This window comes from Canis lupus, chromosome 7, assembly GCF_003254725.2.
Source record: "Canis lupus dingo isolate Sandy chromosome 7, ASM325472v2, whole genome shotgun sequence".
Classification (NCBI taxonomy): Eukaryota; Metazoa; Chordata; class Mammalia; order Carnivora; family Canidae; genus Canis; species Canis lupus.
In genome coordinates, this window is record NC_064249.1 from 66,296,744 (window position 1) to 66,312,636 (window position 15,893).

The 15,893-nt window shown below is 35.5% G+C and overlaps 1 protein-coding gene across 6 annotated transcripts in view; it reads right to left on the reverse strand.

Moving 5' to 3' along the window:
• The window catches only part of GREB1L (GREB1 like retinoic acid receptor coactivator), a 269,533-nt gene that overhangs the window by 53,554 nt on the left and 200,086 nt on the right, over positions 1 to 15,893 (reverse strand). For all 6 annotated transcript variants that reach the window (XM_049112844.1, XM_049112843.1, XM_049112842.1 and 3 more), the window contains 2 exons: positions 6,704 to 6,884; positions 4,404 to 4,596 (listed from right to left, as the gene is read on the reverse strand). In XM_049112844.1, the coding sequence (XP_048968801.1) occupies positions 4,404 to 4,596; positions 6,704 to 6,884 (374 nt within the window). The remainder of the gene's footprint in view (positions 1 to 4,403; positions 4,597 to 6,703; positions 6,885 to 15,893) is intronic.

Here is a 15,893-nt window from a genome sequence, read left to right on the forward strand (position 1 = left end):
AATGATTCTATATATGTATAGGCATACCTTGGAGATTTGAGGGTTTGGTTCCAGACCACCACAATAAAGCAGGTGGTCATTAAAATGAAGAACTGTTTGGTTTTCTAATACACACAAAAGTTATGTTTATACTATACTGTAGTCTATTAAGTGTGCAATAGCATTATATCTGAAAACCAATGTACATACATTAGTTAAAACATACTTTATTGCTTACAAATGCTAACCATCATCTGAACTTTCAGCAAATCATAATCTTTTTGCTGGTGGAGGGTCTTGTCCTGATGTTGGCTGCTGACTGATCGGGGTGGTGGTTGTTGAAGGCTGGGGATGGCTGCGGCAATTTCTTTACGTAAGACAACAATGAAGTTTGCCACATCAAAGGATTTTTCTTTTTATGAATGATTTTTCTGTGGCATGTGGTACTGTTTGATAGCATTTCACCACAGAACTTCTTTGAACATTGGAGTCAATCCTCTCAAACCCTGCCACTGCTTTCCCAGCTAAGTCCTTTGTTGTCATTTCAATAATCTTCACAGCATCTTCACTGGGAGTAGATTCTATCTCAAGAAACCACTTTCTGTGTTCAGCCTTAAGAAGCAACTTCTTATCATTAAAGTCTTATGATCTTGTAACAGTTTAGTCACACCCTCAGTCTCCACTCCTAATTCTAGTTCTCTTGCTATTTCTACCACATCACTAGGGACTTTCTCCACTGAAGTCTTGAACTTCTCAAAGTCGTCCATGATTTTGGAATCAACTTCTTCCAAACTCCTGTTAATATTGATATTTTGACCTTCTCCTAAAACCATGAATGTCTCAACGATCTAGAATGGTAAATTTCCTTCCAGAAAGTTTTCAACTAATTTTGTCTAGATCCATCAGAGCAATCACTATCTATTACTGCTACTATAGCCTTATGAAATGTACTTTCTTGAATCACAGGTCTTGAAAATTGAAGTTACTCCTTGATCCATGGGCCACAGAATGGGTGTTGTATTATCAGGCATGAAAACCACATTCATTTCATTGTACATCTCTGTCAGAGCTCTTGGGTGATCAGGTGTGTTGTCAATGAACAGTAATATTTAGTTCACATTTTTTTAAAGGTTTTATTTATTTACTCATGAGAGACACAGAGAGAGAGAGGCAGAGACAAAGGCAGAGGGAGAAGCAGGCTCCCCACCAGGAGTCTGATGCGGGACTTGATCCTAGGACCCCGGGATCATGACCCGAGCCAAAGGCAGATATTCAGCCACTGGGCCACCCAGGTGCCCCTTAGTTCACATTCTTACATGGATATGGAATTGTGCCACAATGCTAAATCTACTATTGTGTTTACAATAGAAACATCATGGATCAATGATCATAGATCATCATAATAAATATAATAATAATGAAAAAGTCAGAAATATTGTGAGAATTACCAAAATGTGACACAGAGACATGAAGTGAGCAAATGCTGTTGGATAAATGGTGCCAACAGACTTCCTTGATGCAGGGTTGCTACAAATATTCAATTTGTAAAAAATGAAATATCTGCAAAGTGCAATAAAACAAAACATAATAAAGTGAGGTATGTCTGCATATATATTGCAAAATGATCACCACAGCAAGTCCATCAGCACATATAATTTTTTTTCTGGTGATATGAACTTCTAAGATCTACTCTCTTAGCAACTTTCAAATATACCATACAATATTAACTATAGTCGCCATGCTGTACACTACATCCCCAGGACTTCTTACTTTAAAACTGGAAGTTTGTACCTTTTGACCCCATTTATGCATTTCACTCACCTCACTCCTGCCTCTGGTAATCACCAAATTGTTTTCTCTATGTATATCTTACTCTGTTTTGGGTAACAGTCACTTTAATATGCACCTGCTTTCTCCTTTAAAGAGTCTCTCTGTGTGTTCTTGGATCTAATACGAGATCTAATACAAGCCTACAAATGCGCAGTATTTTTTAAACTGAATTACTCTGCTTTTCTCAATTTTTCCTTTTTGAGGACTCTGGCCTCAGTATAACAAAAGGAGGCAATGGTTAGGAGCTTCTTCCCTAATGTGTAAGGGTGTTGTAAATTAGATTCAAAGTTTTTATCTTTTTTCTATGCTGATCTCAATTTCATAGTGATGATTTAAAAAAAAACTTTATTAGAATATAAATCCCTTCCCCTCAATTATTTTGATTAGATCTTGGACATCAAATTTTTAATTCATAAATACTTCACTAGATGCCTCTAAGATAAGAATCTTTTAAAAAATATAATCATATGCCATTATTGCACCTAAAAAGTAACCATAGTCATAGAAATGACTTCTTAAAAATATTTATTTATTTATTTATTTATTTATTTATTTATTTATTTATTTATTTATTTTAGAGAGAGAGAGAGAGAGCAGATACAGGGGGATGGGCAGAGGGAGATGGGGAGAGAATCTCAATCAGATTCCATGCTGAGTGCATAGCCTGACATGGGGCTCCATCTCACCACCTCGAGATCATGACCTGAGCTGAAATCAAGAGTCAGACACTCAACGGACTGAGCCACCCAAGCACCCAGAAATGACTTCAAAGGAAAATTATTTTAAGCCTATTTCCCTATTATTTCATCTCAGAAGAAGGTAAAGGGCAGAAGTTATGAGTTCTTACTTTCACTGGCGTGATCCTTTCCAGGAAAGACAACACCAACATGGTAAATTAGGATAGTTCTCTCCCCTGCCCCCCAACAATATATTGAAACTGAACATTTAATGGTAAAACTTTTGGCTTAAAAAACAATCTTTCCTTTCATCAGTTCTATTGATAATCCCATTCTATGTCAGGGCAACTACTTGGGTCACCTTCAGGTGCATGCTACACCCCTGCACTTTAGACCCTCAATCTCACCTGTAACTTGACATCCAACTGACAAAGATGCCATTGAGAAGATACTACAAAGTGAGAGCTCAAAGCAATCTCTATGTGATAGTAAACACATTGAGATAGTTGTCACAAGGGAGGCATGGTTGATGCCAACATGATTCAATGACCTGAGTTTACTTGACTGCAAAGAACAAACCAATACTCAAAAATAAGAGCTGCACACAACAATGAAATGCTCTGAGTTGATAAATGAATAAATGTTATTTTTATGTAAGACATATCTGGCATCCTTTACTTAAACATGTTTATTTAAAAATATCATTATGTTCAATAATTTTGAACAAAGAATCCATTGCTTGATGACTAATCTTCATTGGTTTTTTTATGAAACACTCATTTCTTTTCTTTTCTTTTTAAAAGATTTTATTGCTGAGTGAAGTAAGTCAGTTGGAGAAGGACAAACATTATATGTTCTCATTCATTTGGGGAATATAAATAATAGTGAAAGGGAATATAAGGGAAGGGAGAAGAAATGTGTGGGAAATATCAGAAAGGGAGACAGAACGTAAAGATTGCTAACTCTGGGAAATGAACTAGGGATGGTGGAAGGGGAGGGGGGCGGGGGGTGGGAGTGAATGGGTGACGGGCACTGGGGGTTATTCTGTATGTTGGTAAATTGAACACCAATAAAAAATAAATTTAAAAAAAAGATTTTATTTATTTACTTGAGAAAGAGAGAGAGAAAACATGAACAAGTGGAGGGGCAGAGAGAGAAGCAGGCTGTCCACTGAGCAGGGAGCTGATCTCAGGATATTGGGATCATGACCTGAGATGAAGGTAGACGCCCAACCGACTGAGCCACCCAGGTGCCCTCTTTTCTTTGATAGTATCTTTATCACACACTGTATAGGTCATAGAAAATATTTTCCAGGTGTTAGGGGTTGGAGCCAAAAAAACCCATAATGTCCTGAACATGTACAACTTTGAGATGATTGCTCTCCACACATTAATTACTATTAATGAGTAATTTAAAATAACAGTATCATAATTCCCTATTTCAACCAGAAGACTGAGAACTGATTACAAGAAAAAATATAGTTCCTGGGGGAACAGGAACATAATTTAGTCATAGATCAGCAAGACTGAAACATAACAGAAGAGCCATTCAAAAGGACAATAAAATTTCCACATCTCAGATTGAAATTAATCATTTAAAGTCATAAATATAATCCAGGTTATTGGTGGCCATATAAGATAATATCACATTTTTTGGGGGAAAATTATATGGGATAGATAATTTTGTATCTGCATGATAACCTAAAAAAGAACATAATCAGATTTATATAGGACACTACTCACTAGTTTTTAATCTTATAATAATTGTAATTATATGGAACTTTTTAGGAGATAAAACTTTATGTTAGATTTTTGAACTCTTGTATTATTTTACAAAGCCATGACCATATTTTATTACAAGATTCTGCTCCCTGGGGAACTGAGAACATGAGTGTATCAGAGCAGAATAGAGACTCACCATGCTGTCCAGCTGTATCCAGTGAACCTCATTGCTGGAGCTGATTCGAGACTGTTGGGTCTGTAGCGTGTATGGGAAGGAGCTAACCTGGAGCACCAGCAGGTTGAAAGCTTCCAGGACTTCTCTGCAGTTAATGACTCTGTCAGCCAAACCATGACTGGGTTCACCATGTGACAAAGAACCGGAAATGACACTGTAGAAATATTGAAAGCCACATTAATACTTCCTAATTTAAGGGATTAGGTACAGAGACAGACTTCAAAATGGAGCTAATGCTTTCGTTTTTATTTTTCTAGTTCTTTTTAATTGGGAACAGGATTAGAGGCAACCAACATTTAATTTGAAAGAGCAATAATTACACTCTTTCTTACCACTTTCAGACAGATCTCAAAGATATTTTTTTTCTTTTTCAATCTGTGCCTGATATACCTCAAAGTGTAACTCAGTTCTATAGGCCAAGGATACCTAAATCTGTAGCTGAGATGGATCACTTTGGTCTGAAAGCTCATCTGAATGAGAGTTTCTCCATCAAAACCTGACACTTATAACTGTGCAACAATTGGTATCCCAGAGAGGCCCCCAAACTATAAGAGATCCCTCTGTATTAACACCAGTCTCCTTCCTCCCTTGAGTATGTTAGACTATGGGGAGGTTACAGAGGGTCCTCCAACCCCTCCCTCACTATGACCAAAATTTTTATTTCTGAATCATTTTCAGTTCTTTCAATTTAGATGTACCAGATTGCTATGCAGCCTCAAAACCACATCTTTTTTGTCAAAGAAATAATCTCAGTGCCCTGGGGAATTAAATATAGAATGATCCAATACACATCCTCAGAGCTATTACTCCAAACTTTCAAAGATGAGGTATATCAGGTCACTGAGCTATTTTTGCTCATAGAACACTAGGAGCAACTGAACAGCATCTGGGCAAATATCTTCATGTCTTTCTTTCTTTCTTTCTTTCTTTCTTTCTTTCTTTCTTTCTTTCTTTCTTTCTTTCTTTCTTCCTTCCTTCCTTCCTTCCTTCCTTCCTTCCTTCCTTCCTTCCTTCCTTCCTTCCTTCCTTCCCCCCCTGTTTCTTTCCTTTCTTCTAAATCTAACATGCTGTGCTAGATCTTATTTATACCTACATATGGCTTTAGAGTTCAGATTGTGGAGTGCCAAACACTCCTAGCTTCTGAATAAACGCTTTTGCAATTCTGATATTTCTACAACAGGTGCCAAATCTTTCATATTCTTAAACTCAGTATGTCTTGAAGAAAGGAAACTATGAACTTGATGATGCCTGAACTTGCCTTTTTAACCCATAAGATCAAAGATACATCCTAACAGATAATTACTATAATTTGATCTGGGAGCAAAACTGGCTCCATCATGATACCATATTTACTATTCTTCTACAGTAAATTCACCTGAGAAATAGGTTATTCTCTTATTTAAACTGGTAAATTGGGGAAGGTTTCACATTTGCTCTCAGGCCTTTTTTTTTTTAATTTGTTTTTGAGTTTATTATTATTTTTTTTAGTAATCTCTATACCCAATATGGGGCTCAAACTCAAAAATCTCAAGATAAAGAGTCACTTCCTTCTCTGATTGAGCCAGCCAGACATCCTTGCTCTCAGATCTTGAAGTGGCATCTTTACTACTGTTAAAGGTATGTGGGTAGGAGAGAATCACAAAAGGAGCAATGCAGAAGAGGGAAGAAGAGAAGAGGAAGAAAAAGAACTGGGGAGAGGAAGGGTGGGCATAGGAAAGCACATGACCCTCCTTGGAGCTCATAAACCTCACCTTCCTGCTATTGCCCATTCTCTGAGGCAGCTGAGTTCCACAATACCCTGAAGACAGCTTTTTTTTTTACAGAGGTTTTTTCCTTTCTTTTTAAAGAATATTTATTTATTTGAGAAAGAGAGAGAAAAAGAGAGCGAGCCATGAGCTGGGGGAGGGGCAGAGGGAGGAGAGAGAGAAACTTAAGCAGGATCCCCACTGAGCAAGGAGCTCGAGGCAGTGCTTTGCCTCAGGACCCTCAAATCATGGCCCTGAGATCACGATCTGAGCCAAAACCTTGAGTTGGCCATTTAACTGACTGTGTCACCCAGGTGCCCTTTTAACAGGGATGTCTAAATTCACTCACGGTATAGTTAAAATGAAATCAGCACTAAATTGGTAGAGAAAGTTGAAAGCACAGGGAAAGTAGGAATAAATTACCAATAAGAATATGCCAAGTGTTTTCAGGAAATTATGATAAAACCATTGCTGTGCTAGAAGAAATACTGTATTTGCTCCCTCTGAAGCAATCACCTCGTTAGTTCCACATGGGAGTTGTCATGAACCAGTACAAACAGTGTGTACGGGTTCTGTTTTACCCTTCTCATAAAAACTTCAAACTTGGTTTGAATCTCATTGTCTAGACGAACAACATATTTCTCTGCTCTCTGATAAGCTGTCCCATTTTCCTCCAGACCCAAGTCTACAAGGACACCTGCCAAGAAGAAAAACAGAATTTATCTTTTCACATACATGCATATAAATGAAATAAACAAGTTCAATGTTAACTGATATACTGAGAAGTAGCCACGTGTATAGGTTTACAGAGCAGATATTTTTCCTTCTGCATATTCCCCACTATAATTTTGATGAGGAAATAGAAGATTTCTTATTCTTTAGAACCCTCCACCCCACCTCCTACACCTCAACAAAGGGCAACAGGGAATGAATGATCTGATACATTAAGTAGAAGCAGTCGAATGTACGAGGCTTCTGTCTAATTAAATTCTATGTATATTGAAGTGCTGCTGCTGACATCTGCCATAGGCCACTCAGAGCTATAGCTCTCAAATTAATAAAATTACACAAGTCTTCTTTACCCCAAATTTAGCAATGAAACATATGTAAGAAAAAGGAAAATACCATAAGATGTCCAAATATGTCATCACTAGACTATGAGTTTTAGGTAATATTTTACTCATTTTATATAGTGACAGTTTTGCACAGTATCTAGAGTATGGGCCATCCTCAATTAATGCTGGATCATGTACCAAATTAATAAAATGAACCAAATTACCCAGTATTACTATATTGTTAAATTATCAGAAATGAAAACTTCAGTACTGTATCATTATCCCTATCTATAATATAACTACTTCCACATTCAAACATCTAAAAAGTTCAAGGCACATAAAGGTGTTGTTGGGATACTCAATTAAAACATCAAATCCTCCTTTCAAATGAAGAGACAAAATGATAGTTATGTGAGGTGAAGGATGTGTTAACTAACCTTATTGTGATAAACATTTCACAATATATACCAGTATCAAGTCATCAAGGTGTACATTGTACACCTTAAACTTACACAACATTATATGGCAATTATATCCCAATAAAGATGGGGGAAAAAATCCCAAACCAAGGGCAACCCCCTCCTCCAGACCCTTAGCCACATGAGGGGAAGATTAACCCCCTGATATGAGAGTCTTGTGATTCAAGTCCACAGCCTTCCAAGAAAGAGAAGGAACCAGAAGGCTAATTTAGGGGTTAGATATGTCACAGGGACCTGAGGACCAGCCTGGGCTCCAAGGGCTAGAGGGTATCTATTTAGCATCCAATATTAGCCATACCCACCAGCCACAACCATGTGAAAAAAATTAAAGTTAAAAAGAAGAAACAAGTTAAATTAAGAGACTTTTATAGAATTATGTTCACTTAGTTTTGTTTATCTAGCTTTTCTTTTCAGATAAAATCAGCTCAATTAACAACTACATGCAGTTAACATCCTGTAATAGTAAAAGCTCTAAATGTTATAAAATAGGAGAAATGTTTTATCATATGAAAAATTCATTATACCAGAAAAGGTAAACAGAAAAGCCATTTCGCTTCTGAACATTTTTCATGAGAAGACTTTATCCAGACATTGTTTCTAGTTTCTACCCAAATGTAGCCAAATGTTACTGGGACTATATCTGAAAACAATCAAACATTTAATGTGGCAGGTATTCTGATTTTTTTGAAAGTGGATTGCTTATAAAATTCATTCAACATTCCATAGTGATTTACTGAGCATCCACTATGTATCAGGTACTATTATCAGGTATTGCGTTAGCCATGGATATATACAGGACAGCAGGACAAAGATCTTAACTCCGTGGAGCTTATGATGGAGCAGATGGTTGATTTTGACAAGTGTCATGGCGGGAGACAAGTACGTGCTATGGGAGGAGGTGACAGAGGAGGTAAGTAGAGAAATAGAGACCTACTTAATCTCTGGGGGCTTCTATTTCCTTATCTGTATAAGAGGGAGAGGACTGCCAGCTGGAAATCAGTCTATTTCCTAAGTTTATCCCTAGGAAGTAAGTAGTGGAAGTTAATGGTAACTTACTATGAAAAGATCATAAATAATTTATAAAAAATAAAAATATTTCTTATGGTTAATTTAGAGTTGACTACATCTCGAAACAAATGAATAAAGAAAGACCACCTTTACCAGGCAATTTCATACATGTCCTAATGGAAAGACAAAGTTCCATGAATCTAAGAGGTTGTTCTCTTAGATATAACATATGTATTGGTCTGTAACTATGCAGCCATCTGGCTCTACAGTGGTAAATTTGGGTGGGGAGCAGGCATATCATAGGTACTTGATTTTTTAATTTCTAACTGGGCAATTTTAGTAGGTAATCCTTACCTTTAAAGTTTGTTTTAGACTTGCTTTTATTTTTAAGTTTTGTTTCTTTCCTGGTTATGAAAGTGATAGATACTCATCTTGAAAAACTGGAAAGTATAGAGATATATTAAAAAGAAAAATTTATTCGTAATTCTTTAACTCAAAATAAGCTGCTGTGAACATTTCTGTGCATTCCTCCCTGTGTCTTTTCCTATGCATATTGTGCTACCTCTAGTATTTTGTGATTGTATATCCTGATATTTTTCACTTGTAACTGTAAAATAAGAAACAAAACTATCATTATTTACTAACAATATGTCTGTGTAGAAAACACAAGACACTCCACAGATAAATCAAATAAATTAATAAGAATTTGGTTAAGTTGATAGAATCAATATCAGTTTATAAAAATTAACTGCGTTTCTATACACTATCTGCAAACAGTTAAATATATATTTTTAAAAACACTTACAATAACATAAAGATATTAGGTATCTAGAAATAAGTCTTAGAAAAAGTGTATAAGAGCTCTTCAGAGAAAATGATGAAACTGTTAATGACATTAAAGAAGACCTAAACAGAGCTATCTCATAAAATGTAGTTAAAAATAAATTCTCTTCAAGTTCATCTAGAGGTACAATGTAATTCCAACAAGAATTCTAACAGTTTCTTTTACCTTGAAAAATTGTTTTAAAAATGTATGTGGCAGAGCAAAGGACCGAGAATAGTGAAGACAGTCCTAAAGTAGAGGTGGGACAGATTTGCCTTCCCAGAGACTAAGACCTATTGACCTGTATTAATAAGACAAAGTGGTTTGGGCACAGGGCTAGACCTCAGAAAGAGACCTCCATACATATTTCCCAAATTGAGAGACTTTATACAAAACAACTGACTAGTATTTGCCAAAACTGTTAAGGTTATGCAAAACAATGAAATATTTTTTAGAAATGTCACATTTGCAGAAGACTAAGAGGACACAAAAATTGCATGCAATGTGGGATCCTGGATTCAATCCTGAAACAGATAAACGACCTTAAGGGGAAACTGGTGAGGTCTTTAGTTAATAGTATTGTTCAGGATTGATTCTGTTTTGGTAATTGTACTATAGGTACATAAGTTGTCAACTCTAAATGAAGGTGGTGAAGGGTGTGTGTGAACTCTGCTGTTTTATAGCACATTTACTATAAGAGAGTTCACATACAATTCACTCATTCATAATGTACATTTCAATAGTCTTTAGTATATTCACAGAGTTGTATAACAATCATTACAAATGATTTTAGAATATTTTCATGACTTCCAAATGAAAGCTTATATCCTTTAACCATCACCCCTCAATTTCCCCTTGGGTTCCCCAGCCCTGGGCAGTTATTAATCTATTTTCTCTATAGATTTGCTTATTCTAAACGTTTAATATAAATGGAATCATAACAATATATGATCTTGTGTGACTGGCTTCTTTCACTTGGAGTAATGTTTTCAAGTTTCATCAATGTGGCATGCATCATCAATACTTTATTTCTTCTTATTGCTGAATAATATTCCATTGTATGGATCATCACATTTTATATATCCATTCACCATGGACATAATTAACATTTGAACTCTTTCTACTTTTTGGCTATTATGAGTAATACTGCTATAAACTTTTGTGTATGGGCTTATATGTGAACATATGTTTTTCACTTCTCTCTCATTTCATATAGAGCAGTGGAATTGCTGTATTTCATGGTAGTTCTTTATTTAACCATTTGAGGAAATACTAGACTGTTTTATAAAGTGGCTATGCCATTTACATTCCCACCAGAAATGTATGAGGTTCCAATTTCTCTACATATTCAGCAACACTTGTTATTGTTTTTCTCTCTCATATCCATTCTAGTAAGTGTGAAGTAATAATTCATTGTGGTTTTGATTTTCATGTTTCTTTTGGTTAATAATGTTGAACACATTTTCATGTGCTCACTGGCCATCTGTATATTTCCTTTGGGTAAATGCCTCTTCAGATCCTTTACCCATATCCTAGTTGGGCCATTTGTCTTTTTATTATTGAGTTGTAATAGGTCTTAAATGATGTAGATAGAAGTTCCTTCTCAGATATATGATTTGCAAAGAATTTCTCCCATTCTCAAAGATATTTGCAAATGACCTATCTGATAAAGAGTTAATAACCAAAATATATAAAGAACTTATCAAACTCAATGCTCCGAAAAATGAATAATCCAATTTAAAAACGGAAAGAAGACATGAACAGGTATTTCTCCAAAGAAGACATCCAGATGGCCAACAGAAAAGATGCGCATCATCACTTATCAGAGAAATGCAAATAAAAACTACAATATCACTTCAGACCTGTCAGAATAGCTAAAATCAACAACACAAGACATAGTAGGCATTAGTGAGGCTGTGGAGAAAGGGGAACTCTCTTGCACTGTTGGAGAGAATGCAAACTGGAACAGTCACTGTAGAAAACAGTATGAAGGTTCCTCAAAAAGTTAAAAATTGAACTACCCTAAAATCCAGCAATTGCATCACTAGGGTTTTACCTAAAGAATACAAATATACTAACTCAAAGGGATACATGCACCCCAATGTTTATAGGAGCATTATCTATAATAGCCAAATTATGGAAGCATCCCAGATGTCTACTGATGAATGGATAAAGATGTGCTATATATACAATATGGAATATTACCCAGCCACAAAAAAGAATGAAATCTTGCCATTTGCAACGACATGGAGGGACCTAGGGAGTATTATGCTGAGCAAAATAAGATGCAAAAAGACAAATACCATATGATTTCACTCATATGTGGAATTTAAGAAACAAAACAAATGAGCAAAGATTAAAAAGAGAGAGAGAGAGAGAGACCCAAAAAAACAGATCCTTCACTATAAAATACAAACTGATTGCTACCAAAAGAGAAGTAGATGGGGGGATGGGTTAAATAGGTGATGGAGAGATTAAGGAATTCACTTGTGATGAGCACTGGGTGCTGTATAGAAATGTTGAATCACTATATTGTACACCTGAAACTAATATTACAATGTATGCTAACTAATTGGAATTTAAATACTTTTAAAAAATAAAAAAACAATGTTTCCTATTCTGTGAGTTCCCTTTCATTTCCTTTTTCTTTTTAAAAAGATTTATTCATGGGATCCCTGGGTGGCTCATCGGTTTAGTGCCTGCCTTTGGTCCAGGGTATGATCCTGGAGTCCTGGGATCAGGTCCCACATTGGGCTCCCTGCATGGAGCCTGCTTCTTCCTCTGCCTGTGTCTCTACCTCTCTCTCTCAGTCTGTGTCTCTAATGAATAAATAAAATATTAAAAAAAAGATTTATTCATGAGAGAGAGAGAGAGAGAGAGAGAGAGGCAGAGGCATAGACAGAGGGAGAAGCTGGCTCCATGCAAGGAGCCTGATGTGGGACTCGATCCCAGGACTCGATCCCAGGACTACAGGATCACACCCTGGGCCGAAGGCAGGCAATAAACTGCTGAGCCACCCAGCGATCCCAACCCCTTTCATTTTCTTGATGGTGTCCTTTGATACACAACTGCTTTTAATTTTGATTGTGTCCAGTTTATTTTTTTATTTTTGTGCTTTTGGAGTCATACCTAAGAAATCGTTGCTTAATCCAGAGTCATGAAGATTTTTCACCTATGTTTTCTTCCATGAATTTTTAGTTTTAGTTCTTATGTTTAAGTCTTTAATTCATTTTGAGTCACTTTTTGTTTGTGTTGTGGGGGTCCAAATTTATTCTTTTGTATATGGATATCCAGTTGCCCCATATCATTTGTTGAAAAGATTCTCTGCCCATTGAATGGTCTTGTCACCCTGGTCAAAGTTCAGTTGGCTACCAATAGGGGGGTTTATTTCTGGACTCTCCCAATTCTATCCCATTGATTTATATGTCTATCCTTATGTCAGTATTGCAGGGTCTTGATTACTGCAGCTTTGTATTGTATGGATTTTATGGTCAGCTTGTTAATTTCTATAAAGAAGCCATCTGGACTTTTAATAGGGAATGCACTGAATCTGTAGCTCCATTTAAGAAATATTGCCACCTTAAAAGTGTTAATGCCTTCCAATTCATGAACATAGGATGTCTTTCCATTTATTTAGGTCTTCTTTAATTTCTTTCAACAATATTTTCTAAGTTTTATACTTATTTTGTCAAATATCTGCCAAAGAATTTCATTCTTTTTGGTGCTATTATAAATTGTTTTCTTAAGTTCATTTTTGTATTTTTGCACAGTTTTTGTGACTTTTCTGTAGATCTAAAATTATTTTGAAATAGAAAAATTCAAAAGAAGCAAGACCTTATCAAATATTTGCAACTGAAACACATACATTATTGGTGGGAGTGTAAAACAGAATCACTTTGGAAAGAAAATTAGCATTATTTGGTAAAATTTAAAATGTACTTAACCTATGCCACAACAATTCTACTTTTAGAGAAATTCTTATTTGTGGACCAGCACTGTTTGAAAAAGTAAAAAAACTAGAAACAATCTAAATGTCTATCAGTAGTAAATTGATTTTTTAAAAAGATTTTATTTATTCATGAGAGACACAGAGAGAGAAGCAGAGACATAGGCAGAGAGAGAAGCAGGCTCCTCGCAGGGAGCCTGATGTGGGACTTGATCCCGGACCCTGGGGTCACGCCCTGAGCCAAAGGCAGATGCTCAACCGCTGAGCCACCCAGTCATCCCTAAATTGATTTTTTAAATGTGTGATATATTCATGTAATATAACACTAAAAAGCAGTAAAATGAATTACAGTTACATACAACAACAGAATCAATCTCAGGGATGTAATGCTGAGTGTAAAAAGTAAATTACAGACACATGCACAGATTCTATTTATAAAAAAGTCTAAAGGATGTGAAATTTAATATATTGTTTAGGAGTTATATTGTTTACATATAAATATAATATAATTAATATAACATATACTAGTGTATAATGTTTAGGAGTTAGCAAAACTATAAATAAAACAAGGGAATAATAAACAGAAAGTTCAGAGTAATTATTGCCTTTGAAAAAAGAAACATTAACATCAGGGAGGGAAAGAAGAGTTTGATGTTCCTTATTTTAATGGGTACATAAATGTTCATTATATTGTGATTTATAATACCTTTTATAAATTTTGTAAATTTTATTTATTCAACATTTAAAATTTCTTAAAAGGGAAGAATTTTAGAAACTATTTGAAAACATTAATAACTATACTAAATTCTATCTGATGGAAATATCATCAATGAAAAGCAACTATTTCCCCTCATTTTCTATTTTTAATATTATAGAAAAGTTGAAACACCAGTGCAATACCCTTCAATTAGATTCACCAGTTAATATTTTGCTGCATTTGCTTTTTCACTTTACTTTTTATTTACTTTTAATTTTTATTTACTTTTTATTATTATTTACTTTTTATTTACTTTTTATTATTATTGTCGCTGTTATTGCTGAATAATTTGGTGGTAACATATAATATTTACCCCTAAATACTTCAATATGTATTTCATAAAAGCAAAAGCAGTTTCCTACATAATTTTATTATCTCTTAGGAATTAAACTAACACTGATATAATATTATCTAATACCTAGCCCACATTTGAGTTTCACTAATTGCCCCAGGGCTATACTTTTTCTTTTCCTTTTAAGATCTAGGATCTAATCAAGAATTAAGCAATACACTTGGTTGCCACATTTCTTTATTCTTCATAATTAAAAGAGCTCCCTTACCTTTTTTTTTCTTTTTGGTCTTTTCATGGATACTTATTATTATTATTATTTTTTAATTTAGAGGTGCCTGGGTGGCTCAGTCAGTTAAGCATCTGCATTTGGCTCAGGTAGTGATCCTAGGATCAAGCACCACCACCACCTCCCTGCTCAGCTGGGAGTCTGTTTTTCCCTCTCCCTTTGCCCCTACCCCTGTTTGTACTTACTCTCTGACTCTCTTAAGTAAATAAAATCTTTAAAAATAAAAAAAAATTAAAGATTTTATTTATTTGAGAGAAAGACAGAGATAATGAGAGAGCATGAGCAGAGGTGAGGAAGAGGGAGAAGTAGATCCCCCCTCCCCCCAGCAGGAAGTTTGATGCAGGGCTTGATCCCAAGATCTTCATGACCTGAGCTGAAGGCAAATGCTTAACTGATTTAACCATCCACGTGCCCCAGTTGATTTTTTTAAAAATGCAGGTTAATTGTTTTGTAGAATACCATATAATCTGAATTTGTCTGGGAGTGTCCTTGTGATTGGACTCAGATTAAACATTTTTGGCAATGACACCTCAGAGGTGACATTGTGTACTTCCCTTTGCTCATAATATCAATCTGACCTATAACTGGAGCAGGCAAAGTTTGATTACTTGGTTATGGTAGTGCCTTCTGCCAAATCTCTCCATTGTAAAGATACATTTTTGTTTTTGTAATTTTTAATATGTGGGATGACATTTTGAGACTGTGGGAATATTTGTTCCCAAATGACATTTTATTGAATAATTTATTTATTTTTTTGAATAATTTATTTTTTAAAGATTTATTTGAGAGAGAGAGAGCATGTGCACACAAGTGGGGGGAGGGGCAGAGAAAAGAGAGAGAATCCTCAAGCCGACTCTCCTCCCACGGAGTACAGAGCCCGAGATGAGGCTTGGTCTCAGGACCCTGAGATGACCTGAGCTGAAATCAAGAGTCGGATGCTCTTGATTTCAGTTGGTCAGAGCCATCCCGGCATCCCTACTTAATGATTTTATTTTATTTTTTAAGATTTTTATTTATTTATACATGAGACACAGAGAGAGAGAGAGAGAGAGAGAGAGGC